This window comes from Pseudorca crassidens, chromosome 3, assembly GCF_039906515.1.
Source record: "Pseudorca crassidens isolate mPseCra1 chromosome 3, mPseCra1.hap1, whole genome shotgun sequence".
In the NCBI taxonomy this organism is placed as follows: Eukaryota; Metazoa; Chordata; class Mammalia; order Artiodactyla; family Delphinidae; genus Pseudorca; species Pseudorca crassidens.
In genome coordinates, this window is record NC_090298.1 from 61,271,197 (window position 1) to 61,289,308 (window position 18,112).

An 18,112-nucleotide genomic window follows, 5' to 3' on the forward strand; every position below is an offset into this window, starting at 1 on the left:
GAGGTTAGAGTTAGACGAGAGCTGATGGTAGCCTTGTACTCTGACAGAGGAGAGAAATGGGTAATCCCAGAGGTGTTTAGAAGTGAGATTTTACAGGATTTGATGATGGACTAGTCATGAGGATGAGAGAAAAGAAAGCATCACGGATGACCCCCAGGCTCACATACTGGGAACCTGGTGATTTTAATTACGACTGATGCCTCGTATGACTGTCATTCCATGATGACAAAAGCAGATTCAGATATTTCTACTAAATGCTTTTCACACTCTCCCAAGGTGATTCTGAAATGAATGTTGAAGGAGGTATCTAGTATTTATTTGCTTGTTAGCTTGTTATTGTTGTGATCCTGGCCTTGACTCATTATTTTTTTAACATCTTTACTGGAGTATAATTGCTTTACAATGGTGGTTAGTTTCTGCTTTATAACAAATTGAATCAGCTATACATATATCACCATATCTCCTCCCTCTTGCGTCTCCCTCCCACCCTCCCTATCCCACCCCTCTAGGTGGACACAAAGCACCGAGCTGATCTCCCTGTGCTATGTGGCTGCTTCCCACTATCTATTTTACATTTGGTAGTGTATATATGTCCATGCCACTCTCTCACTACATCCCAGATTACCCTTCCCCCTGCCTGTGTCCTCAAGTCCATTCGCAACGTCTGCGTCTTTATTCCTGTCCTGCCCCTAGGTTCTTCAGAACCAATTTTTTTTTTTGATTCCATATATATGTGTGAGCATACGGGATTTGTTTTTCTCTTTCTGACTTACTTCACTCTGTATAACAGACTTTAGGTCCATCTACCTCAGTACAAATAACTGAATTTCATTTCTTTTTATAGCTGAGTAATATTCCATTGTATATATGTGCCACATCTTCTTTATCCATTCATCTGTCGATGGACACTTAGGTTGCTTCCATGTCCTGGCTATTGTAAATAGTGCTTCAGTGAACATTGTGGTACATGACTCTTTTTGAATTATGGTTTTCTCAGGGTATATGCCCAGTAGTGGGATTACTGGGTCGTATAGTAGTTCTATTTTTAGTTTTGTAAGGAACCACCATATGGTTCTCCATAGTGCCTGTATCAATTTACATTCCCACCAACAGAGCAAGAGGGTTCCCTTTTCTCCACACCCTCTCCAGAATTTATTATTTGTAGATTTTTTGATGATGGCCATTCTGACTGGTGTGAGGTGATACCTCATTATAGTTTTGATTTGCATTTCTCTAATGATTAGTGATGTTGAGCACCCTTTCATGTGTTTGTTGGCAATCTGTATATCTTATTTGGAGAAATGTCTATTTAGGTCTTCTGCCCATTTTTGGATTGGGTTGTTTTTTTGATATTGAGCTGCATGAACTGCTTGTATATTTTGGAGATTAATCCTTTGTCAGTTGCTTCACTTGCAAATATTTTCTCCCATTCTGAGGGTTGTCTCTTCATCTTGTTTATAGTTTCCTTTGCTGTGCAAAAGCTTTTAAGCTTCATTAGGTCCCATTTGTTTATTTTTGTTTTTATTTCCATTTCTCTAGCAGGTAGGTCAAAAAGGATCTTGCTGTGATTTATGTCAGAGTGTTCTGCCTATGTTTTCTTTTAAGAGTTTTATAGTGTGTGGCCTTACATTTAGGCCTTTAATCCATTTTGAGTTTATTTTTGTGTATGGTGTTAGGGAGTGTTCTAATTTCATTCTTTTACATGTAGCTGTCCAGTTTTCCCAGCACCACTTATTGAAGAGGCTGTCTTTTCTCTGTTGTATATTCTTGCCTCCTTTATCAAAGATGAGGTGAACATATATGCATAGGTTTCTCTCTGGGCTTTCTATCCTGGTCCATTGATCTATATTTCTGTTTTTGTGCCAGTACCATAATGTCTTGATTACTGTAGCTTTGTAGTATGGTCTGAAGTCCGGGAGCCTGATTCCAACAGCTCCATTTTTCTTTCTCATGATTGCTTTGGCTATCTGGGGTCTTTTGTGTTTCCATACAAATTGTGAAATTTTTTGTGCTAGTTCTGTGAAAAATGCCATTGTTTAGTTTGATGGGGATTGCATTGAATCTGTAGATTGCTTTGGGTACTGTAGTCATTTTCACAATGTTGATTCTTCCAATCCAAGAACATGGTATATCTCTCCATCTGTATTTATCATCTTTAATATCTTTCATCAGTGTCTTATAGTTTTCTGCATAGAGGTCTTTTTTCTCCTTAGGTAGGTTTATTCCTAGGTATTTTATTCTTTTTGTTGCAATAGTAAATGGGAGTGTTTCCTTAATTTATCTTTCAGATTTTTCATCATTAGTGTAGAGGAATGCAAGAGAGTTCTGTGCATTAATTTTGTATCCTGCTACTTTACCAAATTCATTGATGAGCTCTAGCAGTTTTCTGGTAACATCTTTAGGATTCTCTATGTATAGTATCAGGTCATCTGCAAACAGTGACAGCTTTACTTCTTCTTTTCCAATTTGGATTTCTTTTTTTTTTTTTCTTCTCTGATTGCCATGGCTAAAACTTCCAAAACTATGTTGAATATTAGTGGTGAGAGTGGGCAACCTTGTCTTGTTCCTGGTCTTAGTGGAAATGGTTTCTGTTTTTCACCATTGAGAATGATGTTGGTTGTGGGTTTGTAAAATATGGCCTTTATTATGTTGAGGTAAGTTCCCTCTATGCCTACTTTCTCGAGGATTATCATAAATTGGTGTTGAATTTTGTTGAAAGCTTTTTCTGCATCTATTGAGATGATCATATGGGTTTTATCCTTCAGTTTGTTAGTATGGTGTATCACATTAATTGATTTGCATATATTGAAGAATGCTTGCATTCCTGGGATAAACCCCACTTGATCATGGTGTATGATCCTTTTAATGTGCTGTTGGATTCTGTTTGCTAGTATTTTGTTGAGGCTATTTGCATCTATGTTCATCAGTGATATTGGCCTGTAGTTCTCTTCTTTTGTGAACATCTTTCTCTGGTTTTGGTATCAGAGTGATGGTGGCCTCGTTGAATGAGTTTGGCAGTATTCCTCCCTCTGCTATATTTTGGAAGAGTTTGAGAAGGATAGGTGTTAGCTCTTCTCTAAATGTTTGATAGTATTCGCCTGTGAAGCCATCTGGTTCTGGGCTTTTGTTTGCTGGAAGAATTTTGATCACAGTCTCAATTTCAGTGCTTGTGATTGGTCTGTTTATATTTTCTATTTCTTCTTGGTTCAGTCTCGAAAGGTTGTACTTTTCTAAGAGTTTGTCCATTTCTTCCAGGTTGTCCATTTTATTGGCATATAGTTGCTTGTAGTAATCTCTCATGATCCTTTGTATTTCTGCAGTATCAGTTGTTACTTCTGCTTTTTCATCTAATTCTATTGATTTGAGTCTTCTCCATTTTTTTCTTGATGAGTCTGGCTAATGGTTTATCAATTTTGTTTATCTTCTCAAAGAACCAGCTTTTAGTTTTATTGATCTTTGCTATTGTTTCCTTCATTTCTTTTTCATTTATTTCTGATCTGATCTTTATGATTTCTTTCCTTCTGCTAACTTTAGGGGTTCTTTTGTTCTTGCTTCTCTAATTGCTTTAGGTGTAAGGTTAGGTTGTTTATTTGAGACATTTCTTGTTTCTTGAGGTAGGGTTGTATTGCTATAAACTTCCCTCTTAGAACTGCTTTTGCTACATCCCATAGGTTTTGGGTTGTTGTGTCTCCATTGTCATTTGTTTCTAGGTATTTTTTTATGTCCTCAGTGATCTCTTGCTTATTAAGTAGTGTATTGTTTAGCCTCCATGTGTTTGTATTTTTTCCAGATTTTTTCCTGTAACTGATATCTAGTCTCATAGCATTGTGGTCAGAAAAGATACTTGATACGATTTCAATTTTCTTAAATTTACCAAGGCTTGATTTGTGACCCAGGATATGATCTATCCTGGAGAATGTTCCATGAGCATTTGAGAAGAAAGTGTATTCTGTTGTTTTTGGATGGAATGTCCCATAAATATCTATTAAGTCCATCTTGTTTAATGTATCATTTAAAGCTTGTGCTTCCTTATTTATTTTCATTTTGGATGATCTGTCCATTGGTGAAAGTGGGGTGTTAAAGTCTCATACTATGATTGTGTTACTCTTGATTTCCCCTTTTATGGCTGTTAGCATTCGCCTTATTTATCGTGTGCTATGTTGGGTGCATAAATATTTACAATTGTTATATCTTCTTCTTGGATTGATTCCCTTCATCATTATGTAGTGTCCTTCTTTGTCTCTTATAATAGTCTTTGTTTTAAAGTCTATTTTGGCTGATATGAGAATTGCTACTCCAGCTTTCTTTTGATTTCCATTTGCATGGAATATCTTTTTCATCCCCTCACTTTCAGTCTGTATGTGTCCCTAGGTCTGAAGTGGGTCTCTTGTAGACAGCATATATACAGGTCTTGTTTTTGTATCCATTCAGCCAGTGTGTGTCTTTTGGTTGGAGCATTTAATCCATTTATGTTTAAGGTAGTTATCGATATGTGTCTTCCTATGTTACCATTTTCTTAATTGTTTGGGGTTTGTTATTGTAGGTCTTTTCCTTCTCTTGTGTTTCCTGCCTAGAGACGTTCCTTTAGCATTTGTTGTAAAGCTGGTTTGGTGCTGCTGAACTCTCTTAACTTTTGCTTGTCTGTAAAGGTTTTAATTTCTCCTCAAATCTGAATGAGATCCTTGCTCGGTAGAGTAATCTTGGTTGTAGGTTTTTCTCTTTCATCACTTTAAATATGTCCTGCCAGTCTCTTCTGCCTTGCAGAGTTTCTGCTGAAAGATCAGCTGTTAACCTTATGGGGATTCCCTTGTGTGTTATTTGTTGGGTCATAGTGTAGGCATATGTTTAATTTTGTAAGAAACTACCAGACCTTTTTCGTAGTGTCTGTACCACTTTAAACACCCTCCAACATGTGAGAGTTCTACTTGTTCCACATACTTGACAGAATTTCCTTTTTAGACATTCTGGTGGATGTGTAAAGAAAATATCGTCTTAAAATGATTATTCTTTAAGAGGAAAACAATCAAATGACCCTGAAATCACACATACACGCACGTGTACACACACACACCCAGAATTCGTAGTGCTTTTGAGCCAAGCATAATCAGGTATCTGTACACAAAGCATTTAGCACAAGGACAGTAACACTTGTGGGAACCTATAGTATTTTAAGGAATTAAAAGATTGGAATTATGATTTTTTTCCCCCAAAAAACAGGCTATAAGCTTCCAAGGCCTTGCTAAGAAATTCCAGCTTTGAGCTCTGGCAGGAGTGGCACAGGCAAGGCCAGCAGTATTCACATTGCAGAACCTTAGTGCTGAAGCCTGGGGGACACATGATATCAGAATTCTTAGTCATTACTGTATGCATTTCCATTACAAAAGGGAAAACAAAAACACTACACTCTGGAGAGATTGGCTGACGTGTAACCATTGAATTACGATTTCTTTTCTTTGCTTTAGCATGCATGTGACAAAACCTATCGATAGCAGAGATTGAAACCCTCCCCAAAATTACACAGAAAATTGTATTCAGACACATGCCCTTCACTGAACCCAGGGATATTGTCCTCAGACCCCAGTTTAACAACCTTGCGCCGGGGCTTCCCTTCTGGGGCCTGCCTGTAGAGAGCAACGTGACAAAGAGAAGTGGTTTTAGATGGAGAGAGCTGGGTTTGAAATTGGGATCTGCTGCGTGCTAGCTGTGTGGTTCAGACAAGCCCCTCAACTTCTCGAAACCTCAGCTTCTGCATCTGTCAGAAGGAATGACAACCTTTCCTCCTTTCAAGGGTGCTGTAATGACTAGATTGTAAATGTAGAGCTGCTAGCACCGTGCAAACATGTAAGAGATGGCTGCTTTGGTCACAGGAGAAGTGGTTCCTCCTCTCTTCCTGCCCACAGGCCTCTCCTGGCTGCCCACCAGAGAGTGCCAAACTACAGGACCACTCGTTCTCTGTATTTCTTCAGTGAACCTGACTGAGAATTATGAGGAAATAATTTTGGGTTTTTTTGTTTTGTTTTTTTTTGCGGTAAAAAAACACTGCTGTGGCCTCTCCCATTGCGGATGGAGCGCAGGCTCCGGACGCGCAGGCTCAGCGGCCATGGCTCACGGGCCCAGCCGCTCCACGCCATGTGGGATCTTCCCGGACCGGGGCACGAACCCGTGTCCCCTGCATCGGCAGGCGGACTCTCAACCACTGCGCCACCAGGGAAGCCCTGAGGAAATAATTTTAATAAAAGCATTCATACCAAGTTATAAATGATGGGTGGGTTTAGCCTTCCAAGAAGAAAATTGTAATTCTAAAAGAATTGTTTTCATTCACATGAATCTTTGGTTGTAAAAGGAGGTATCTGGGAGAGGCAGGAAGATAACCTGAGTTGGAAGCTTCAGTAAAAACCTAGCACTGCTGGGGTGTGATGGGCAAACTGTCCTCAGGCACTGCTCTTACCACAGAGGATTGTGAAGGGAATTATGACCTGACACAGCCCTGCAGAACCTCTGCGTGCAAAGCAAGTGGTGATTGGTTGTTTGAGGAGTACTTCCAGTTTCTGCTGCTGTCCCTAACGAAGAGCCCATCAGAGACAGATGAGCCAATTGAGGGCCACAGGTTTATGGGGATGCAGCGTGCTCAGCTCAGAAATCGCTGAATGCAACATCCTGTGTGGAGAAAGTCCAGAGCCACCTCAGCAGACAGACCCGGTACCTCTCCTCTCCCCTCCTCCCTGTCCCCTCTTCTCCCTTCAGGGGCAGGTGCACATTTCCGACCCAAAGGCAGGGTTGGACTGTGCATCTGCTGGACCTTGGGCTTCATCTAGTTCCGTCGAGACTAGATGGAGCACAAAGCCTACACTGACCTCCTAGGAGGCCCACAGTTCAATCAGCTGGCCTGCAGAAGTCAACGAAAGACAAGAAAGTGGCCATGGGGCTTTGTTCCTAAAGGAGAGATGTATTGTGAGTCAAAGAGAAAAGCTAAGCATTTAAAGATCACTTGCTTTTGAGCTGAAGCTGACTGAGAAAAAGTTGTATTCATTTGGTTATCAGAAATTCATACTGCACTCAGTAGCTTTGTAGCAAATGATCTTTATTTGTAAAGAAAAAACATAAAACAGTTGTTCACAGAAGAAATAAAAAGTTCCCACAGTTACGGGATAAATAAGCCACAGCCCTTAGTCACATATAAGGCCAAGATCTCACACAGGCTGGCTGTGTAATTTTTTCTGTAATTATGTGGAATGAACTGTGCAGAATAATTCATACAAAACCCCTATTTTAACACTTCAGTTTTACATGATGATTTTTCAATGGTTCAATCAAGCTGGAACATTTTACTGTATCTGAAATATATGGGACTTCTGGCTGTTACAGCTGATGCTGCTAAACATACTAATCTTCCCCCCATAAACAGTCCTACATACTCATCTGTCTTGTTTTTCAGGTTAATTTATTCCATTCATTCAGTGCTTACAAATGTGTGATGGTTTGAGAAACTGGAAGTAGGTGGATTTAGCAGCAAAGCAGCATGATTATAATCATGATAAAGCTAGGTGTGCCCCAGTAACAGTGTCTTAGTTATAAACACCAGAAATACAGAACCCCCAAAGAAAGCATATTTATTATTTCTAATGTTAATAACTGCACTAAACATTTGACAGATATGTACTGAGCATTAGCCCAAAAAAATTGATACCGAGAAAGAACTAGGTGCAAAATTGAATCTAAAGTTCAGACTTTATGAAGAAACATTTAGTAAATTGACTGTCTATAACTGAAGTGCATTTGAAGAGCTTTGGGGGAAAGTTTTTTAATATCCTAGGCTTAAATTTAGATTGCTTTTATATTACAGGAAAAATGTATAGCATGTCTGAAATATAAACAGAGTACATATAAAAATCTTAAATTTTGTTTTAAATTTTGGTTTTTTGTCTTTCTGCATTTCTGCAGACTGTCAAAATGAGAACAGCTGACTGGAGATCTAGACGTCTTGCTTAGAAAGTGTATCCCTTGGGTATCTCCCTGCTGTCAGGCTCAAGCATTCTATAAGTGTCTGGATGTAACAGAGAATTTGTAGTATTATCAGCTGGTGTCCATCTTTCATCTGTTCATATTATCTGTGCAACTTCTTGTTTTCTTGAATTTTTCAGAGTTTTTAATGAAATTGTTTGGCTGGAAATGTAACTAATACCATATTTTAAATCTCTTTTTCTTGCTTTACCAAACTTCTGAACAACTTTAGATTCACAAGGTTCATCGTGACTCAGGAGATAATTCTCAAACAGGTGAGAATACTTCAATTTCACTCATACATACTCAGGTGGAATTTGTGGGTTCAAGTCTATGAATCACTCTGAAGAAGTCTGGATTGACAGTCACCACCCCAGAACTTGGATTGCTGATATCTGAGTGCTGATACTGAAAGGTCTGAGAGCGAGGTTAAAAGCAGGATCCCTTAAAAAGCTTTGAATCTTCATTCACGGCAACCTTTTCTACTGAATGCCTTCTTCATCCTGGTTTCTTTTGCTGACTAGAAACCATGGAGAGCAAGATAAACTGAAAATAGAGAGTGGCCTGAAAGTCCAGGGGACACACATTATTATACCATAGTTAGTCTTCGCTTTCTTTGCAGCAGTCAGTGACTACATACAATTAGAAGATGTGAATGGGCCCTCGCCAGGCAGTCAGGAGCAGCAAATCACCATTTCAGCTGCCCACATCCTCACATCATACCTTGAGCAAGACTCTCACTGCCTGACTCCTGGTTTCCTCTGCCATAAAAAGAGGAGGCTGCTAATGACTTCTACATTTGAAAGGTCTAGAATTCTTTGATCATTAGAGGGGAAAATCAGTCTGCTACCAAAGATTTAAAATTCTCGTTCCTGCACACACACCACACATTCTCTCCCTTGTTGGTGGCTTTCCCAGCCACTGAGGCATAAAGTTGGACCCTGGGCTACTTACTTTAGTGCCTTTCCTGGATTCTAAAATGGACCATATTTTTACCTACTCAGAAAGATTTCATTTGCTCTTTCTGAGCTTCAGTTTCTTCATTTGTAAAATGAATTAACAATGCCTATGAGAATTAAAGGAGAAAATGTATATAATGTCTAGCAGTACCTGGCGTTTAACTGTTTGGTATACTTCTCCTCTTCCCTCTACACTTTTTCTCTGTCTCTCTCTTTCACAGATGTTTTAGTTTATTTCTTTAACCTAGTGAGAGTATTATTTTAACTTACTTAAGAGCTTCTGAGTGTCAAAAACTGTTATAAGCATTTTCATATCCTTTACAGTGCCCAGTATTGCCTTGCACATAATAGACACTCAATAAATACAGAACATTGATTAACTGAAACCATCCCATCTTGGAAAGCATAAGTTCCACCATTTATTAACTCTTGGACCTTAAGCTACCCACATAATCTCTCCAAGTTTAAATTTCCTCATCAGTAAAATGGGGATTGCACTATGTAGCTTTCAGAATTGTAATGATTATTTAAGATAATTACTATATTTAAAATAAATAGTAAGGCACAATGTCTGGTGCATAGTAGATGCTCAGTAAGTGGTAGCTATTTTTTTTTTAATTGATGACACTGTATCCTTTTTTGCCATTGAGTATAGCTATTTGAATCTCTCTTATCCTTCTTTTCTCTGGTTTTAAAGTTCATTCCACAACATCTTTTGAGAGAATGAATAAATGAATTCTTTGATTTAAATGGCCTTTATTGAATAAATAATTTCTCCAAACTTTTAGTCTTTTCTATTGCTATAGATTTTCTTAATTTTAGCTGAGATAAAAGAAAGAATAAGCATTATCCATCTTTGAATAATTATTTCTAGTGAATGATTTAGAATTCAACCAGCCAGCCTGGGCTATAGCCTCCCTAGTTTAGTTTTATTTGGAAACTACATTTTGAGGAATTCTTGTGCTCTTTAATCCTGAATTTAATCTTAAATATTTAATAAGTTAGATTTAATTTGTTATCTGGTAAACAACTGTTAGGAATGTGTATGATTATTACATTCCTAAATGTAATAGGCTAAATCCAATGTCTTGCAAGTGACCACTATTATTTCCTCAGGGTTTGAAAGATGTAATATGATCTTAACAATATAATTTTATAGGTATCTTATAAAGAAGTACTGAAACTCAAATCCAAGGCTAGGAAAATTATTAAGGCAGGGTCTGAAAGAAAATTATACAAAGGGGTAGTAAAATAGTTTAAGTTAGGTATTTAAGACAAGGTCTTATGGCTGGCTATGTTGTTCAGATTAACTTTATAATAGTTCTGCCTTCCACTTTATGCTATATAAATATAATTCAAGTTTCATTACTGATTTAACCTTTTTAAAATTGAATCAGATGTTTAATGACATTAAAGTAAATGGTTAAAAAGGTGAGCTAAAGAAATATCTAAGACATACTATAAAGTGATAGCAAGTAGTAGAATAATATTATAACATGATCCCACATTTGCTTAAAAAGAGGTATACATGCAGATGAACAAATGTAATTAATAATAGGCAAACATGAACTTTATATTTACTATGTAGCAGGCACTGTTCTAAGTGCTATCTATGAATTAACTTGTTTACATCTCACAACAGCCTATGAATGCAGTGCTATAACTATCCCCACTTTGCAGGTGTGGATACTGAGACACAGAGAAGGAACGTTCCCAAAGTTGCACAGTATTAGATGGCATAGTGGAGATTGGAGTTTTGGCAATTTGGCTCTGGAACTGGTTATCTTAGTTACTATGCTCTCTTGCACTTTTTTTGGTGTCAGTAGACAGTTCTTTAAAAAGCATTGCATCTTCTTTTCTTTCTTGGAATATGATCATTTATCAGTGTCTAAGAAAAGCATCCCCCTGCTGAAACCTGCACATCTGCCTCCTTTCTGCACAGTGAGGAGAAATTCTGTGTTATGGCTAAGTTTCTCTCCTTGCTCATGGGTTACTCCTACAAGAAGCAAATGCCCTGAAAATGCAATTTTCTGAAGCCACCTCTGCTTCCCTGACATTTTTATCCTTTGGTCCTCACTGGTAGCATGCACCGTTTGATTAGATCTCACATTAATGTGACAGCACATTTTAAGCATTAAATTCAAAGTCTGCAAAGACTTACACAGATTTTTTTTCCCTCAGAAAACAAGGACAAAAGTGAGAGTTAAATTGTTGGAATTTGTTCGGATTAGAAAACTGCTTTTTCTTCTCTTCATTCCTGGGATCAACAGTCTGCATCATTTGATGAAATCATATCCTCAGGAGAACCTAGAAAACCATCAAGAGGTCTTTTACAGAGGGACCTAAACTTGGTCCAAATTAGTTTCTCAAACTCTACTCTCTGTGAACTTGACTAGTATTTTATTTCCTCAAATATCCCCATAGAAGCCTTCCCCACCCATGGAAATGTATTGTCCTTCATGTCAAAATGAATCCCTCAAAATTTCCCCCCGTTTGTTTTTTTGTTTTTTGTTTTTGTTTTTTTCCCGTACGCGGGCCTCTTCACTATTGTGGCCTCTCCCGCTGCGGAGCACAGGCTCCGGACGCGCAGGCTCAGCGGCCATGGCTCACGGGCCCAGCCGCTCCGCGGCATGTGGGATCTTCCCGGACCGGGGCACGAACCCGCGTCCCCTGCATCGGCAGGCAGACTCTCAACCACTGCGCCACCAGGGAAGCCTTCCCCCAAGTTTTAATGTTTATTTTCAAGAAGATATTTATTAATGGGACTAAGTAACCCTTAATAATAAGCTCCATTACAATGTAATGTGGTACCACAAGGAAAAGATGTCATTTTACAATTAATATGACTGATAATTCTGTGTGTGTTGATGATTTGAAGAGACAGTGGCTCACTATTTCTTAAAAATATTTTACAGTGCTTAAAAAGTAACCTCGTTTTCTTTGGAGAATGAGGGAAAAAATATGTCTAAACTTTGCCTGTGAATAAGCTTGAAAACTAATCACTCTCAATTACTACTCTGAAATCCTTAGAGTCTCATTCATTCAGACACAAGAACAGGAGGAAAGAGTCCATTGATGTGAAATCAATATCATCTCGAGGCAGTGATGGTAAGTTTTTCAGATTTCCTTGACTTTAAAGTGTAGAAAATGACACAGGAATATATTTAAGAATTCCTCAGCATATAAACAAAACCCCAAAGAATAGGATTACAACTAAACTGGCTTTTTTCCTGTAGATGGAAAAAATTTTAGGCCTTTTTATTCTTTTTTTACTTTTTATATAGTCTTTGCCTTTTCTGTGAAATGACTCCATGCTTGTTCCTTTATGGCCTAACGTGTGTTAGGCCACATAACCACTAGAGCAGCTCAGTTTCAATAGCTAGGTCACTCTTAGCTGCTATCCTTCAGGTCCTTCAGGTCACAATGGGAAACCTGAGCCTGAGAGAAGTGGCTGAACTAGCAAGGACCAAAGACTCTAGGGATAAGATGTATAATTCATAGAGGAAGATGGATAGACCACAAGGCATGCAAGGGATTGGGACCAAGAACGTGAAGGAAGAAAATGGATTGAAATTTTTCCCGATGGGCTGAGGGTGTAGATAGATGAAGAGGGTATCCATTTTAGAGGATAATGGATGAGGGCATTTCAACTGGATTAGTTCAGTTTTCAGAATAGAGTTTGAGATGGGATCATCCATTCTCTCTCCAGAGCATGGGAGAAGTGAAGGCTGAAGAGTATAGAAGGGCAGCAATGGTGGCTGCTATGGCAGTGGAGATGGCTACAAAGATGGCTGACCGGCAGGCAGGCTCTGCTGACATCAGCTACATTAAGTTATCAGCTCTATAACATGCGAGTTCTATTCCCTCCTGCCTGCCTCTCAGGGAGGGGTAGGAAGATCTGAGGAGAACAATGCTTTTCAAATAAAGCTTCTACCTTTTGGATTTTGAACCACATGTAAAGATAGGACATTTTAGATGGAGAGGATAATGGGTGAAGGAATTTCAACGGGATTAGCTCAGTTTTTACAGATGAGAGCTAGACCCACCGTGGGCTCCTGGTGCTAAGAACCTAAAGTCTTAGGAGTGCCCGGCCCTAACTCAGAATAAGAGGGGCTCATTCTTCTGCCCACCCCACCCTGGCCACGGATCGTGCCTCCCCTCCTACACTACAGTCATCCAGTTACCCGGCCTGTGGCTGAGGACTGAAAGTGACGGAACTGCCCAAGTTGGGCTTTAGTGACTTACGGGAAAGTAACTCCTGGGGGATCATTAGGCTGTTGGGATGAGGCCTCCGGATCCCATCAACCTTCTCTGAAATCCCCCTGTGGACCTGAGACTCATAAAGCCTTCCTGTCATCAATGTTCCAGGCCAGACCACCCTTTCCAGTCCCTGGCAAGTAGTGGCTGAGCTCTCAGCCTTTTAGGACTAAGAGATGGGTGAATTCATTGCTTTATGGGGAGCAGTGGAGGACAGCAGTCCTGTGGGAATCAGGCCCCCAAGTCCGTGCAGGGTTCCTTTGCTGCACTTCAGCGCAGCTGAGCCACTAGAACCAGATACAACTTTCTTGACTTCTCTCCAGCACCAAGCCTACAGAATCGTCGCTACCCATCCATGGCAAGGATCCATTCCATGACCATCGAGGCTCCCATCACAAAGGTGAGTAGCAGCTGCTGCCCCGACTCTGCAATCAGGGCCACTGAACACTAGGCTATATTCTGGAGATAACGTGATGAATGGCATACTAATACCTATATCATGGAGTTTACAGTCTAGTAAAGGAAACAGATATTAAACAAATAAACACATAATAAATACGTAGTCATAAATTGCAATAACTGCCGTAAAGGAAAACAACAGGTTTCTATGAGGGAAAATTAGGTTAGGGCCCTAGTTTGGTTGGGTGAGAGGGCTGGTCAGGGAGGGTCTCTCTCTAGAGGAAGTAATGTTTGAAGTAAGACCTGAAGGATACAAAGATGTTAGGAGAAGAGGATTCTAGGCAGCAGGCACAGCAAGGCATGAGCACTGAGGTGGGAAAAGGAGGGAATGGAGCAAACGAGGACCTGAAAGAAAGTCAGGTGTGACTGGAGCTTGGAGAGCAGAGGGGAGAAATGGTGACATGGAGTTGTGCCGGGCTCAGTTCATTCTGGCCAATAGAGCTGAAGAGTTTAAAGTAGGGGAGTGACATGACCAGATACGTTTATTGAAAATAACACCAAGCTGCCATGCAGAGAATGGACTGGAGATGGCAAGAGTGAAAGAGAAGAGGACAGTTAGGGACCTTTTCCAGAATTCTAAGCAAGAAATTGTGTTAGCTGTACTAGAATTAGAGCAGTGGAGGTGGAGAGAAATGAGTAGATCAGGAAATATTTGGGGGTAAATTCAGTTCGTCTTGATGATGAATTATACTGTCAGGTAGGGAGAGAATTGAGGGAAAGTGATATGTCAACCAGGGCCTCCCAGGGTTTTGGTCTGAGCACAAGATTAATATCTTTTTTTCACGGCAATGTAGAAACCAGAGGAGTACAGCTCTTGTCTTTCATTTTCTGTTTGGTTTACTTGCTTGCTTTGCTTTGGGAAGAGGAGAGCAAGGTGTGAGTTTAGTTTTGGATATGTAAGTAAGATATTCCAATAGACATGTCAAGCAGGCAACTGAATATATAAATCTGAAAGTCAAAAAGGAGTTCAGGGCTGGGATATAAATTTGAGAGTCCTGGGCATGTGGATCGTATGTGTCCAAAGTCCTGGAGATGAAAGAGCTCATCTCTGAAAGGACTGTGGAGTGAGAGGAAGGCCCAGCACTAGTCTGAGGAACTGCAACCTGTAGAAGAGAGCTAAAGGAGAAGGATCAGCAAAGGAGCCTGAGAAAATGTAGTCCCTGAAGTAAGAGAAACACTGGGATAGGGTGGGATGAGAAGCATGCTTCAGTATAAAGAGGGTGGTGCCGTGAAAGCACTGGTCATTTTGAACAGTAAGATGTGTTATCATCTGATTTCTTTTGGATTCTAGGCACATGAGTGAGTTTTGAGAAGAAGAATCCTAATGTCCTCAAATTGATTCTTTCTCTCTCTTTACTTCCTTAGGTTATAAATATAATCAATGCAGCCCAAGAAAACAGTCCTGTCACAGTAGCAGAAGCCTTGGACAGAGTTTTAGAAATTTTACGGACCACAGAACTGTACTCCCCTCAGCTGGGTACCAAAGATGAAGATCCCCACACCAGTGATCTCGTGGGAGGCCTAATGACTGTGAGTGATGAGGAAAACCCAGAAATGCAGGACAATGTTAAGTGCACTCCAGAGAACATGTAACATGTAACATATAAACTGTTACCTTTAGGTGTAGAAATACGTGCTGTATGGGCTAACATCAGCATAACCAGAAGCAGTTGCAGGAGCACAAATGACTAATTTGTCCTCTGAATTTGTACTACAGTAAGGAGTAAATAGTTGATTGAAGGCTAAATATCACAATGGAGCCCTTTTGTACTTCTTTCCCTTGACCTGGTACAGTATTCCATTGAGGGTTATGGCTAGGATTCCTTGGACCTCAGGCTCTTTATATAATGAAAGCGTTGGTACTTAGATGACAGCACTAGTTTCCAAAATCTTAGCTGTAGAATTCTTTCTTTAAATAAAACCTTTATATAGAGTTCCCTTTACAATCAATAAAAGCAGAGTGGAGCTGCTGTGGCTCAGTATGGGGAGGGGAGGAGGAGCCGCCCCGTGCTGGCACTCCAATACCACCATTTGTTACCACTAAAAGTAGCTTATTTCTAAGGAGTCATCCTGTTCTAGTGTTTTTGCTGTGATCTATTTGGCTGTAATCATAATCTATCAGCAAGTGAAGAAAAATGAGAAAATTCAAATTATTCATTTGTGCTCCCTATTGGAGACTGAAGCTGGAAGAATTCTTTGGGAGAAAAACAAAGTCCAAGAGTCATCGAAGAGTTTTACTTTGAAGTTTTCTGTCTAGTCCTGCCACCAAATGCTGAGTGTTGACTGGCTTTCTGGTCCATCCTCCTTGTTCCTACTAAAGGCTTCTGGTGAGCCTGTAATTTGAGTGACCTCCTGATCCTTTTGAGCCCCTCGGCTGGCCTTGGTTGCCCGATCCCAATGCAGTGTAGACTTTAGTTCTAAAGAACACTGGCAAGGTGTGTGTGTGTTTGCCATCTGCAGCAACATGAATGGACTTAGAGATAACCATACTAAGTGAAGTAAGTCAGACAGAGAAAGACAGATATATCAATTATATGTGGAATCTTAAAAAGTGATACAAATGAACTTATTTACAAAACAAAAATAGACTCACAGACATAGAAAACAAACTTATGGTTACCAAAGGGGAAATGCTGGGGGGAGGGTGGGTAAATTAGGAGTTTGGGATTAACAGATATACACTACTATATATAAAATAGATAAATAACAAGAACCTACTGTATAGCACAGGGAACTATATTCAATATCTTGTAATAATGGAAAAGAATCTGAAAAGGTATATATATATATCTCCAAATCACTTTGCTGTGTACCTGTAATTAACACAACATTGTAAATCAAAAATACTGCAATTAAAAAAAAAATAGAACACTGCCAAGGGTCTGTCAGGAGGCTGGCCACTGCAGAGCTGCAGAACCATTCTGATTCCTAGAACAAGTTATCTGCCCTCCTTTCCCCTGCTGCCATACCATGTTGGGCTTCCTCTCCAGGAAATGGTGTGAGGAACCAGTACAAGATTCCCCCTTTTTTATGTAGCATTAGGGAAGAGAAGAAAGAAAGATTAAGAACAGAGGAGTTCCTTGTGATACCTGCCTTAGAGGCAGGAAGGTTATGGCCATTGTTACTTATCAATTTATCCAGTTTTGAAAATTAAGCTCTTGGCCTAAATATCCAGAGTGTGACTTCAGGAGAGCCCTTCATTAATACTTTAAACCTTAGCACATACTTTCTGAGGATGACAAATAAGCAATTACAAATGGCTTTTAAGCAGAGGTCTAAATAATTAGGTACTCGGGGGTAGAAGGTAGAGGGCAGGAAAATGCGATGCAAGAACAGCTGGGGACTAAAGTTCACGAGCCTACTAAATGGCAGAACATCGAAATTCTGTTCACTCCCTTATGCTGCCCTTCCAAAGACCTCAAATCCAGAAACTTCCTTTAAAGGCTAACAGTGAAGCTCATGTTATAAGACAGAAACTACAGCTGGAAAAGAGTTAATTTAGATGTTAGTCAAAAATTAGCCCAACCTTTTAAAGGCTTTACATTAAATCATCCCCCAGATGTGGCCCATAGCTTTGGCTCCCCAGGATGCAAATCTAAGAACACAAGAATAACACAGTCCTTGTGAGGGTAATTGGGGTCCTTTCAAATTAACAGGCACCCGAAGCAAGATCACTTCTGTGATTTCATTATGTGGCTTCGATATGCAACAAGAGAAAGATGGCATGAGAACAGAGCTAACTCACAGTTCAGGTGTGAGACTTGAATACAGTCATAGCCACTTAATTCTCAATTCTCCATCTCCTGGGGCTAACAGCCTTGGAAAGGAGAGTATCCACTGTTTTGTAGCCATTGTTCTCACTTGATTTTGAGCTTCAACTTGGAGTTCCAGATTGACTGGGTTATTCAGGATTCAAATCTCTTTGGCTAATAAAAGAAATGAGAGAGTAATGATAATGGCATATAAAGCATGCTTCTCATAGCATCTTTCTTTATTCCAGGATGGCTTGAGAAGGTTGTCAGGAAACGAGTATGTGTTCACTAAGAGTAAGTTGTCCTCTATCCACTTGTCACTGATAACCTGTCTCTGGCCTTTTGTCTTCCTCAGTGTTGTGATTATTGTTTGGGAAGGGCCTTGGTGATACTTTCTATTCGTCTCATTGGAGTTTAAGCACCTCTATGGTCTACATTTGAAACCAGGTCTCCTAATATAAATTACTTCTCTGAGCGCTGTCAGAATAAGAATTGCAAATCTCTCTACATTTAAACAGTTAAACTGAATTATTTTTCTGTTGGGGGGTCCTGAAGTTTAATAATGTAAGAGAACCCTGAAGGGAAAATCTTCTTACCCCTGGAAGTTCAAGACTTTCTTTCTAGTAGCAACCATGAAGATGACAAATGCTTAGCAGCACTCAAGATTCCACAGTTACCCACCCT

At 39.7% G+C, this 18,112-nt stretch overlaps 1 protein-coding gene across 3 annotated transcripts in view; it reads left to right on the forward strand.

Moving 5' to 3' along the window:
* Positions 1–18,112, forward strand: part of PDE8B (phosphodiesterase 8B) — a 286,354-nt gene that overhangs the window by 245,553 nt on the left and 22,689 nt on the right. For all 3 annotated transcript variants that reach the window (XM_067731048.1, XM_067731046.1, XM_067731047.1), the window contains exons 11-15: positions 8,234–8,276; positions 11,991–12,068; positions 13,541–13,617; positions 15,042–15,206; positions 17,677–17,722. In XM_067731048.1, the coding sequence (XP_067587149.1) occupies positions 8,234–8,276; positions 11,991–12,068; positions 13,541–13,617; positions 15,042–15,206; positions 17,677–17,722 (409 nt within the window). The remainder of the gene's footprint in view (positions 1–8,233; positions 8,277–11,990; positions 12,069–13,540; positions 13,618–15,041; positions 15,207–17,676; positions 17,723–18,112) is intronic.